At 39.9% G+C, this 13598-nt stretch overlaps 1 protein-coding gene across 1 annotated transcript in view; it reads left to right on the top strand.

Moving 5' to 3' along the window:
* LOC115232586 (general transcription factor IIE subunit 1) overlaps positions 1-11170 on the top strand; it is a 46400-nt gene extending 35230 nt beyond the window's left edge. The window contains exon 5 of the mRNA XM_029802550.2: positions 10284-11170. Within this exon, the coding sequence (XP_029658410.1) occupies positions 10284-10465 (182 nt within the window). The 3' untranslated portion in view covers positions 10466-11170. The remainder of the gene's footprint in view (positions 1-10283) is intronic.
* Positions 11171-13598: the final 2428 nt, after the last annotated feature.

A 13598-nucleotide genomic window follows, 5' to 3' on the forward strand; every position in this document is an offset into this window, starting at 1 on the left:
GTGACAAGAAAAGAGAGAGAGAAGAGTGACAGGAGGAGGTAGAGATGTACAGTTGCCTAGTTGAGAGGAACAGATACCTTTGTAGCAGTAGAAAAGGCCAAGAGAAGACACAGCATATTTGTGTACCAGTATGCAATAATATTTAACCCAGCTATAACTGTCTTGATCTTACTTCAAACATTAAGGTTATTGCAGAATATTCTTTTCTACTCTAGGTACAAGGCCCAAAATTTTGGGGGAGGAGGCCAGTCGATTAGATTGGCCCTGGTACGCAATTGGTACTTGATTTATTGACCTCAAAAGGATGAAAGGCAAAGTTGACCTCAGCGGAATTTGAACTCAGAACATAAAGACAGATGAAATAAGATTATTAAGATATTACTTCAAACATTAAACTGGCAGAATCGTTAGCATGCTGAACAAAATGCCCAGTAGCATTTTGCCAGTCTTCATGTTCTGAGTTCAAATTCTGCTGAGATCAACTTTGCGCTGGGGTTGATGTAATTGACTTGCCCCCACCTCCTCTGAAATTGCTGGCCCTGAGCCAAAATTTGAAATTGATATTATTTCAAACATACTGTACTATAGACAATGCTCTCCTCTGTGTCCCTTTTTTTTGTAAGATGGTAGGGTGAAATTTAATAGAGGGATACTCTGTTACTATTTCTAGCTATGTGAGCGACCTCATAGAAGCTTCCCTATTGGCTCATGCTGAGATTGTAGCATGTTGGTGAGTGAATCTTTGGTAATCAATCAGGTGGCCTTGTATTCCAGGATTTTCGTGTGTCTAACAACAGCACCATCTGCTATTTGTGGCTAGTACTTCATTCATTCACTGTCATGTAACAACTACTTTCCATAAGTTCGACAGAAATTTGTTGAGGCAGATTTTCTATGTCACCAAATCCTCACCTGTTTCCAAGCAAGATAATATTTCCCATGGCTAGACATTGTCCTTTTATGGAAGACTGGAAATGAACAATCTCATTTGTATGATGGGGATGCTCATTTACAACCAACATGTGATATCTAGACGAGGACACGGACTCGGAGACAGACAGACACACACACACACAATGGGCTTCTTTTAGTTTCTGTCTGTCCATCCACTCATAACGGTATGGTTGCCCCTAGGGCTATAGCAGAAGGCACTTGCCCAACATGCTGTACAGTGGGATTGAACCTAAGACCATATGGCTGGGAAGCAAGCTTCTCAACCACACAGCAACGCTTGCACTTATTAGCCTTCATTGTATATCTCAATCTTTTTTAAATGGTCAGCAGGTGATCAAGATTGAAGTATTTCCTGATTATGGATTTTGGCTGTGTGAGGGATGTAGTCTGACAAGCCTAGGAGAACTGGAAGGAGTCAAAGAAGAACCTTTCATGAGTTGGTATAGAACTGGTGAAACTTTTGTCAGTTGGGTGACTTGAAGTCCTAGGGGGTTCAGGTTGTTGTTGTTAAGCAACAAGACAGGTAAGGGTGATTAGGTGATGGTCTAGGGCTTAGGGGCGGGAGACCCCAGACCTTGAAAAAATAAAAACTTTGGTCATCCTGTTGTAGTTGAGGGCTCTTCGTTGACACCCGACACCACTGGGAGGTGGCCCTTGAAGTTGCTGGAAATGGAGATCTCCAGGTCCAAATTCTTGGATGGCTGCTGCTGTGCCTCAGGTTATTTCTGATCAACCTGTCCTATGGTACATTGTGACTAAACCATAAGGCATAATCCTCATATCCATCTTCCTATATATGCCATGTCTCTGTCTAGCTCAGAGGTTCTCAACTGAGGTCCACATGACCCTAGGGGCTCCATATAAATTTTATTGTTTAAGTTTATATGCGTGTTATATTTCAACAGTTCACGAAATATTTTAACAATTTTTAATACAATTCTTAATGATATTTAATTATAAAACTATAAAGGGATTATTTTAAAACATGACTGGCTCCCATATCAGTAGCACATAAAAAGCACCATTTGAGCATGTTCGATGCCAGTGCTGCTGACTGGCCCCTGTGCTGGTGGCATGTAAAAAGCACCCACTACACTCTCGGAGTGCTTAGCATTAGGAAGGGCATCCAGCTGTAGAAGCCTTGCCTGATCGGATTGGAGCCTGGTGTAGCCTCCTGGCTTACCAGTCCTCAGTCAAACTGTCCAACCCATACCAGCACGGAAAGTGGACGTTGAATAATGATGATTGAAATTGTAGTTGTGGCCAGTGCTGATGACATGTAATGGCTTCTGTGTCAGTGACACATAAAAGGCCTCCACTACACTCTTGGGATGGTTGGTTAGGGTTAGGAAGGGCATTCAGCCATATAATAATCCAGCCAAGTTCAGACTGGAATCTGGTGTAGCTCTCCAGCTTACTAGTTCCAGTCAAACAATCTAACCCATGCCAGCATGGAAAACAGACGTTTGATGATGATGAATGGGTATGTGGGTCCAGTAAAGTAAAATAGGAATCAAAGGGCACCATAGATAAAAAATGGTTGAGAATCACTGGTCCAGTTGATAACAGTACTGCACACTCTAGCATGTCATGATGAATTGTATGGAATACAGTGTGATGGTTTGCACATATTGCCCTCAAGTCATCCACAACACAGATAGGCAAGGTGGACATGGGCAGAGTACAACAGTTGCTGTTTCTCTGCACATAATGCTGATAGTGTGCATCCTGGGACTGTGTGTGTAAGGTTGGAGAGGGAAGTGAGGCCATTGATGTTGCTGCTGCTATTTCTATGTGCATGTGGTTTTAGTAGTAGTAGTAGTAGTAGTAGTAGTGGTGCTGCTGGGTGGGGGCATGATTGTGTTCATTGAAGCTTACTGCAGCAACCATCCGTGTCCTCATATCCAGATGCTCTTTCAGTTGTAGTACTTTTGTTCCCTACTTGAGATGGTATGAGGGTGTGATCTGTGTACAAGCTAATATATTGTGAACTGAGTTATGTTGTATTTTCTGTTTTTTTTAAGTATATTTTGGTTTGTTTTTGTTATGGTTAGATTGGTGGCCCATGTAAGGGCTGGTACAACCCCTGATGCATCAGATATATTGGTTTGCCAGCATGGCTGTGTGGTTAAGAAGATTACTTTACAATCCTGTGGTTTCAGGTTCAGTCCCATTGCATGGCACCTTGGGCAAGTGTCTTCCAATGTAGCCCCTAGGTCAATCAGTACCTTGTGAGTGACTTTGGAAGATAGAAACTGTGTGGAAGCCCACCACATATATATATTTGCATGTGTGTGTGTCTTTATGTCTGTGTTTGACTCCCACCACCACCACCCCACCACCACTTAACAACTGCTGTTGCTTTCCTTCCATCCCAGTAACTTGGTGGTTCAGCAAAAGAGATAAATAGAATAAGTAGCAGAATTAACAAAAAATGGTACTGGGGATGATTAGTTCAGCTAAAACTCTCCAAAGTGGTGCCCCAGCATGGCTGCTGTCCAATGACTGGAACAAGTGAAACATAGGCACCACTGCTATTGTATCTTTCTATTGAGCAAATGTAGTTGTTGTGATTGCTATGAGTAAGTTTTTGCATCATTTCCTTTTCTTTGCTGTGGACATTGTGAAGGAATCGCATGTGTGGTAAGTAGCTTGCTTACCAGCCACATGGTTCCAGGTTCAGTCCTACTGCGTGGCATCTTGGGCAAGTGTCTTCTTATATAGCCTCTGGCTGACCAAAGCCTTGTGAGTGGATTTGGTAAATGGAAACTGAAAGAAGCCCATTATATATATATATATGTATGTGTGTGTATATGTTTATGTGTCTGTGTATGTCCTCCCCCCGCAATATTGCTGGTGTGTTTACATCCCTGTAATTTAGTAGATTGGCAAAAGAGACTGATAGAATACGTACTAGGCTTTCAAAGAATAAGTCCTGGGGTTGATTTGCTCGACTAAAGGCGGTGCTCCAGTATGGCCACAGTCAAATGACAGAAACAAGTAAAAGAGTAACACCTATTTTTATTTTCTCTGCATATAGTACATTCAAGTGTTTAAGTGTAATGGTTGGTTGTATTTGATATCCTCCGGTATTGTTTGGTAAGAGGAATGACTTGATTTGGTAGGTACTGCTTTAAGTCTGTTGTTTTAGAAGCAGGTTTATCAGTGATCGGTATAGGGTTGGAGTAGTTGTATGTATAAGTAGAGCAGATGCGAAAGTGATATCATCTGTGTACTAGGTTTTATGTTTTTTGTGAGGTGGGTGCTGGTTCTACGTAAAGAGCTGTCAGTACACTCTCTAAAGTGGTTGGTGTTAGAAAGGACATCCAGCTGTAGAAATCATGCCAAAACAGACTGTGGAATCTGGCATGGCCCATGGTCATGCCAGTTTCTGTCAAGCCATCCAACTCATGCCAACATGGAAAAACTGACATTAAATGTTGATGATGATGATGATGATGATGAAGTGTGGAAAGTCATGTAGATATTGGTTGAAAACTGTTGGTGAGAAGATGGAGACCTATGATACACCATTGAAGAATTTGCAAGTTCTAGCAGCGTGATCCTTGTACCCTACAATGACTTAATGTCTGGAATACGGGATGTTTTTGCGTAGCTGTTTTGGTTCTGACCATTTTGTATAGCTGATGCAATGCTGACCTATTTGACATCAGATGCTTAGTCTCCAGGTTGCTTTGGCACCATGAAAATTTTGTTTTTATTTTAGATAACAACTAACTTGTCCAACTACTAAATAACTTAACAACTAATCTTTGTTTAGTTTTCTCCTTCATTTTATATATATGACAGCTAGTGAAAGTGTTTCTGTTGATCAGTTTCAATTAATAAATAGTAACGTTTCTCTCTGGCTCTTCATCTGTCTACCTGTATGTGTATATTTCTTCACATATGTGCATGTGTGTGTATCTGCCTATAGTGCCAAAAAGTACTGTCCCCAAAACAATTCCACCGTCCAGGTGGCCGTTCCATACTACTAGTGCCCAAATAGACATACCCAATCATTTCATTCTATTAATGTCTGATACATAGCTTCGTAGCAATCATTTATGTTCATCATCATCATCATCATCCAGTGTTTTAAATCCAGGTTTTGTCCCTGTTAATAGGGGTGGCCGGATCTACCTCAATGCCACAGCAACCAAAGTAGGCAGGTGCAGCCCACCCTAACCTTTGGGCTGGCTGGTGCCCATTCTCCTTTGCTATCATGAGGCTTTTTTTTTGGAGCTAGATTTTCTATGGGGAGTATGCCCTTGCTTATCCCCCACCTCAGTTTCTAGACATGTGTGTTTCTGAGACCAAGGCCTCTACCATGATTTTTAAATGTGTTGGAAAACTAACTCAGGAAGGCAGGGATGCTACTCCCTGAGACCCCTTTCGGAGTCCCTCTACCTACTATGTTGTGCTGAATATTTTGCATGAGTGAATAATGGGGAATAGACTCAAAACACTTTGCTGATGTCAATGGTTGTCATGGTATTTCGTTGTGGAAGCCATCTCTCTGTTAGGTTTGTGCATAGCATGGGAATTGATCATAGTGTTCCAATCTGTGTGATGGTTTGTCGAGGGACCCTATGTGGGTTAGTGATACCAAAGTGGGTGTGCATAGGTGAGTGATGGGTCTATGCTTCACTTTGGTTTTGGTCTGTCTCTGGAATTTTTATGATTTTGCCCAGTTTCAGTATTCTTGAAATTTGACAGTGCAGGTAGAGATAGTGGTGGTAAGAGCAGTGATTGCTCCAGAACCAAGTTTTTTGGGTGTATGATGGAGATAACCCATATTTATATATAACTCTGCATGTGTGTGTGTACACCATCAGTCAATATATATGCATGTCAAGGTAGCAAGCTGGCAGAATCTTTAGCACGCCAGGCAAGATGCTTAGCAGCAGTTCATCCATCTCTGTGTTCTGAGTTCAAATTCCACCAAGGTTAACTTTGCCTTTCATCCCTTCAGGGTCGATAAAATAAATATCAGTTGAGCACTGGGGTTGATTTACTAGACTTAGCCCTTCCCCCCGAAACTACTGGTCTTGTGCCAAAATTGGAAACCAACGTATATATGTATGTCTATGTATGTATGCAACATACCGTATAGATGTATCTACATCTCTCCATCCATGCACTCAAAGAAAAGAACTAAATGACTCTAGGCTGTGTAAATTGGTGTAGACATAGGCTACTATCTGTTATGGATAAGGGATGGGTGTGATGGGTCCTCATTGAAATATTGGGGAATTTCAATCAGGATCGACTCCCATCCCTTGCCTGACCAATGCAACGAGGAACAATTGCTGACCGTCTCCACCAACCAGAGACATTAAATTCTTTTCTTTTCTAACCTACTGACATATACAGTCACCCTGATAGCTGATGGAACAAAACCATGGCTCAGGAGGGTATGCTGTCCCTGTTTATCTCACATAAACTAATATGTATTAGACTCTATGCACTTCCACCATAATGCATGTGTGTGTGTGTGTGTGTGTGTGTGGTAGAATCTTCAGCCAATGAAGCACAACATTGAACATATGCAATCCACATCAAAACTGCTAAAACACAATGATGTGTCTGTTTCTGCCCGCATTACTCCCTCACCCTCACCTCATCCCCCCACCATCACCACTGCTGTTCTGGTCCAGTGGACCTTAAAAAAGGGGTTCAGCTTTGTAATCTGTTTTGACAGTATGCTTGTGTGTGTGTGTGTGTGTATGTGTGGTGGTGGTGGTGGTGGTGGTGGTGGGTGAACCTACTTCCCCTTCACTTTCTTCCATCCTTTGATCCTTCGTATGTAACCGTCTGTGTAATTTGATGGACAGGTATGTGGTGGTTGTGGTTATTGATGTGGCGGCTGTGGTTGATGTGGTAGTGGTGATTATGTGGTTGGTGGTGGGCATGGCTGTAGGGGGATGAAGACGAAGATGATGACGATGGCGATGATGATGGTGGTAGTCATAGCTGTAAGGATTTATGATGGTGTTGGTGATGGTCATTAGCAATTGACAACAATAGTAGTGATGGTCATGGCTTTATAGGTTGATTAAGAGGATGATGATAGTGGTGATTATGATGATGGTGATGATGGTGATTACGGTGATGATGACGATGGAACAATTTGTTATTGGCCGACTCAATCCTTTTTTTTGTTATGTGTGTGTTGGGTTTAAGATGTGTATACATGTATGAGTCTGTACTGTAGTATGTGTGTGTGTGTGTGTCTATATTATAGAGTGTGTTTGGTACCATTTATATGTGTGTGTGTGTGTTTGGTGCCATTTATGTGTGTGTGTATGTGTGTGTTTGGTACCTTGTATGTGTGTCTGTATACTGTAGAGTGTGTTTGGTGTCATTGTATGTGTGTGTGTGTGTGTGTGTCTATATTACAATATGCATTTTGTACCAATACATGTCTGTGTGTGTATGTGTATAGACTGTAGTGTGTGTTTGTACCTATATGTGTATATCTGTGTTCATGTGTGAGTATTTACATTGCAGTAAGCGTATGTGTGTATACATAGACATGTTGTATGTATTACACATTTAACATGACCACACACTTGGATGTTGTATATTTTTTATACTTTTTCTAGCCATGCCGGAGCACCAATATATATTTAGGTGCAGGAGCACCAATATATATATAGGTGCAGGAGTGGCTGTGTAGTAAGTAGCTTGCTTACCAACCACATGGTCCTGGGTTCAATTCTCAATATCTTGTGCCTCTGATCTTCATAAAATAGAAAACTAGGTGCAGGCATGGCTGTGTAGTAACAAACTTGCTTCCCTACCGCATGGTTCCGGGTTCAGTCCCACTGTGTGGCACTTTGGGCAAGTATCTTCTCCTTTCGCCTTGGTCTGACCAAAGCCTTGTGAGTGGATTTGGTTGATGGGAACTGAAAGAAGCTCATATCGTATACATACATCATCATCATCGTTTAGCGTCCGCTTTCCATGCTGGCATGGGTTGGACGATGCAACTGGGGTCTGGGAGGCCAGAAGGCTGCACCAGGCCCAGTCTGATCTGGCAATGTTTCTACGGCTGGATGCCCTTCCTAATGCCAACCACTCCATGAGTGTAGTGGGTGCGTTTTACGTGCCACCGGCACGGAGGCCAGGCGAGGCTGGCAACGGCCACAATCGGATGGTGCTTTTTACGTGCCACCGGCACGTAAAAATTAAGAAATTAAGAAATTAATAAAATACAAACAAAAAACACATTTGTTTCTTCTTAGTATCATAGAAACCAGGGTTAAAGGAATATTGATGAGGGTCTAAAAATGTTCCTTACTGCCACAGGAGGTTCAATATCTATTAGCCATACTAGCAACAACTTGAAGTGTTTCATTTCCCAGTAATAATGTTTTTAACACAAATATACTGCATACTGAATCTATTAATCTTCATACTTGGCTGGTTTTGTATAATGGTAATTAACAGTCAGTGTTTTAATTAATTTTCAAAGAACATTCCGTGTTCGAATCATACTTTGCAAATAAGAGAAAAACAGTGGATGGCTATAATTAACACTATGATTACTCTGTCAAATTTAATATTTATTTATTCACATTGTTTTGAATTAATTATGCATTATCTCATAGCTCTTGAGATCTCCATTATGAGATTGTTTATGTTCAGAATGACACTGTAGGGTAAATATATATATATATATATACATACATGTATATATATATATGTGTCATATATATATATGTGTGACAGCCGATGTTGGTGTGTTTATGTTCTTGTAACTTAGTGGTTTGGCAAAAGAGACCGATAGAATAAGTAGTAGGCTTACAAAGAATAAGCCCTGGGGTTGATTTGTTCGACTAGAGGCAGTGCTCCAGCATGGCACTGTCAAATGACTGAAACAAGTAAAAGAATAAGAATAAACTCCTTACTTTGGGTTTCTCTTCATGCTACTTGATTTTACTATTTGCTGACTCTTTTCTTCCAGTGTTCCCAGGCCCATCTCTTAGTTTTTATGGCTGTATCTACATAACTATTCCACCACCATGTCATCCCCCTTTTTTCTTTTTTTTTTTTAATACTGAGACCTTGTACCAGCTACAGATCTTGTTTGTCTCTCTCAGTATGTTGTCCTGTGTGAACTTCCCCTGTGTTCTCTATGTTATGCTTTTCTATCTCTTCCCCTGTCATGTCATATGTATTAATTAATACATCTCTGGACTTTTTGTCAGTTTTGTAGCCATTTCAGTGTCTGTCTCTTCTGTCTCCTCTTCCTCCAGTATGTCTTTCATCTCTGATCCATTTATATGAAGTTAATTTGATTAACTGAAATCAACCCAATTGAAATTCGAGTTTTCCATATATACAGTAACATCTGTTTCATCAGTCAACCATTTTACAAAACAAATGGTTGATTGATTGACAAAACCGGTGCTAATGCACATATGGACACTTCCTAGTTTTAATCAGTTTGGTTTGAGCTAACCAAATTAAATAACCTATTTCCTACATCTGGTATTGTAGTTTCTCTCCTGTTTATTGCCACTAAAAAAAGGAAAAGTGTTGGTGACATAAAATATAAATGTCAGAAGTAATTACAAATGAAACTAATAATTAAAAATGCTATTATTAAATGCATCTAAGATATAATTAGTAAGATAAAAGAAATATAATGCAAATCCATTATTGATTGGGATCATATATTGACCCTATGAATATATTTTGTAAACATTCTTCCTCTTATTTTAATTTGATTTTGTGATGTTTGCAGTATAGCAAGGTGCTTGACCTGAGTTCAGATCTTAGCAGGAACCAAATCATCATATATGCTTCTAATGTCTTTGAGTAAAGCTTGGAAATTACATAATCTTATTTTTAAAAAAAATTTTTTTTTTTTTTTTGTCTTTAATCTTTTACTTGTTTCACTCATTAGACTTTGGCCATGCTGCGGCACTGCCTTGAATTTTTTTAGTCCAGTGAATGAATTGACCCCAGTGCTTTTTTTTTGTTAAGCCTCCTACTTATTCTATCACTCATTTTTGCTGAACTGCTAAATTACAGGGATTCAAACACACCAACACTAGTTGTCAAGCAGTGGGGGCTTCTTTTAGTTTCCATCTACCAAATTCACTCAAGGCTTTAGTTGGTCCAAGGTTATAGTAGAAGACACTTGCCCAAGGTGCCACGCAGTGGGACTGAACCTGGAACTATGTGGTTGATAAGCAAGCTTCTTACCACACAGTCATGCCTGTGCCTGTGCATGAATAAAAAAATTTTCTTTGTTATTTTTGGTATTGAATCTGAAATGTTTTCATCAAGTAATTTTTTTTTGTCTTGTATTGTAGGTGTAGAGGAGATGGACAGTGGAGAGGAGGAGGAAGAAGAGGAGGTGCCCATGGTTTGCATCGGAGACATGCGTGTTCCTCTACATGAAGTTACCGACAACATGGTGACCCAGATGACAGCTGAAGAGAAAGAGAATTATATCCGACTTGGACAAGAGCTTTATCAACATCTTTATGAATGAGAACCACAGCAATGGACGAGTGGGTGTTTGTTGGGCTCTAGGGGCTACGGGATGGTTATGTTGGTTGTGTTGATGGGGGTGGGTGGAGTGGGAGAGGGTAGGGTGTAACAGTGAGATGTGCAGACCGACTGGGTGAGATGTTTCAAAATTGGCCTCAAGGTTTAGCCTAGCTTAGCCTTAGTAAGTCTGTAGCCGAGTAGCAAGCAAATGGTCGTCGATGACATAGCATTAGACAAGATGTTCTACAGTATCCAGTTAATGGTCTCTGATTCTTGAGAGCAAATCCTGGCAGCATCACCTTCATGTTTTCATCCCTCTAGATTCACAAAATACATACCACAGTCATTGTTAAGGTGGATTTAATTCCCTGTACTTGTTCCCATTGTAAAATTGGCTCTTCACCTGTTCAGATGACCTACCATTACCAACAGCACTTCCACCACCATTATCAATATCATGATCACGATCCTTATCATTGTCATTATGCAGATGCTGTAGTGAGTGCTAAGTTCTCAGAGAGCCAAATTTGGTGTCACAGTTTCAATTCTCAACCGAAACTACTTCACTTCATTTACATCGGTGATCATTATTATTACATTTCTGATTCTTTATGTTCTGAGGTCAACTTTGTCTTTCATCTTTCTTGGGTCTATAAAATAAAATACCAGTTAAGTACTGAGGTTCATGTAACCAATTAATGCCCTTCCCCTCAAAATTTGCTGGCTTTATGCTTAAATTAGAAACTATTATTATTATTATTATTATTATTATTATTATTATTATTATTATTGGTGAAGTGGCAGGATTGTTAACATGCTGGACAGAATGCTTAGTGGCATTTCATCAGTCTTTGCGTTCTGAGTTGAAATTCAATTTTGGTGTTAATAAAATAAGTACCAGTTGAGCACTGGTGTCGATGTAATCGACTTATTCACTCCCCCAAACTTCCTGGCCTTGTGCCAAAATTTTAAACCATTATTATTATTGAGTGAGATAAGTGCATGCCATCAAAATGACTTAAATATACAAAGCCCAATATGGCCATCATGACTATCCATCACATAAGGGTACACCAGGTACATGCATCACAATCAAATACATGCAACATGGTGATCTCATATCAAGATAAACAGATCATGACCTTGCAGGTGGGGCCCAGTTAGAATTTCCCTCATGTCAAGTGGCCCATCCCACTCAAAAGCTCCCTGAATAAGGATTGTTTAAGGATGTTGAATGAAACACCCATGTTTCCAGAGATGAATTATTCAAACTCTAAAAGAATTCCTCTCAACATGTGGCTATGATGCTCCCCCACTACTCCTGCTCATGATCTAATATGCACATATCATCAGCCACTAAGGGACATGCTCAACTGGTGAAGGCCAAACAATTGACAAGTAAGTCTATATTAGACAAAACATATACATGATAACACTTCCAATCAGTTAGGATCAGAAACCATGAGAGCCACTGCCTGGGACTGCATTAGGGCATTTATTATTATCATCATCATCATTATTATTGTTATTATTAAGGTGGCGAGCTGGCTGAATCGTTAGCATGCCAGGTGAAATGCTTAGCTGTATTTCATCGGCTGCTGCTTTCTGAGTTCAAATTCTGCCGAGGTCGACTTTACCTTTCATCTTTTCAGGATTGGTAAATTAAGTCGATGTGATTGACTAGCCCACTCCCCCAAAATTTCAGGCCTTATGCCTATAGTAGAAAGGATTATTATTATTATTATTATTAATATTATTATTGGACAAAATACCTTAAGATATTTCTTCTGGCTGTTTACTTTGTGAGCACAAATCTTGTGTAAGGTCAGTTTTTGCCTTTCATCCTTTAGGGGTTAATAAGATAATGGTCCAGTCAAGTACTGAGTTGATTTAATCAGCTAGCTCCCTCCTCCATGTTCCAATATTAGAGACAGTCATTATTATTATGAGTTTGGAAAGTGCTGGACAAAATAACAGTTGACAGCAGAATTGGAAGAGTGCTGGAAAAAAAAAATCTACCTTGTGGTATTTATGGCTCTCTACATTCCTGAGTTTGAATTTGGCTGAGATCACCTCTGCCTTTCATTCTTCTGGGGTCAATAAATTAAACTAATACCACTCAAAATATTGGGACTGATTTAATCAACTGTATGCCTCTGACCCCAAATTGTTGGCCTTGTGCCTGAACTAGAAACAATTATTATTGTTATAGAAGAGCCCACCATCACTAGAACCCTCTTCATTTATCATATCAAGCGACAGACTCCTTTTTCCTCTGGTGATATGATAAAATGCACATCTCCCCACTCCTCTTTTCTTCATTGATCTTTTCATCAGAATCATTAAAAAAAAAGAAGAAACAACAAGAACAATAAACATCTGTATTCTTTTTATTGGTTGGTTTCATTGTTTTATTTCCATAGAATTTATTTTGCTGGTCATCATATCATCATCATCATCATCATCACCACCACCACCATCACCATTATCATCATCATAACGTCCATTTTCCATGCTTGCATGGATTGGATGATTTGACAGCAATCTGGCCAGCGAGAGAGCTGCCCAGGCTCCAGTTGTCTGTTTTGGCATGGTTTCTACAGCTGGATGCCCTTCCTAATGCCAACCACTTTACAGAGTGTACTCAGTGCCTTTTTAGATGACACTGGTATGAATATTTTATATGTGGAACCAGCAGAGGTGCTTTGTGAATTACAGTTAATGCCTCGATACATATCTGTGAATGTATACTTGTTTGTGCATAGCTCAATCAAGAATTCAAAATGAACACTCAAAGTGTATATATTATTATCAAATATCATGTACTAAACATTTCTCAGACATGGCTGTGTGGAAAGAAGTTTGCTTCCCAACTACATGGTTCCAGGTTCAGTCCCACTGTATGGTATCTTGGGCAACTGAAAGAAACCTGTTATATATATATATATATATTCGTCACTAATTGTGCCTGAGGGTACTGAGAGCACCTATATTGCAAGAAATGAGTTAAAACTTTTAAAGCACATTTGTATATACTGACATGGAAGTAATGGGGTGACACTGCTGATGTGTCCCAAAGTAAAGAATGAAACTGGCCCAAAGTTTCTAGCTTTGCTCATGGGGTGGTTATCACC

Source organism: Octopus sinensis, linkage group LG2 (genome assembly GCF_006345805.1).
Source record: "Octopus sinensis linkage group LG2, ASM634580v1, whole genome shotgun sequence".
Classification (NCBI taxonomy): domain Eukaryota; kingdom Metazoa; phylum Mollusca; class Cephalopoda; order Octopoda; family Octopodidae; genus Octopus; species Octopus sinensis.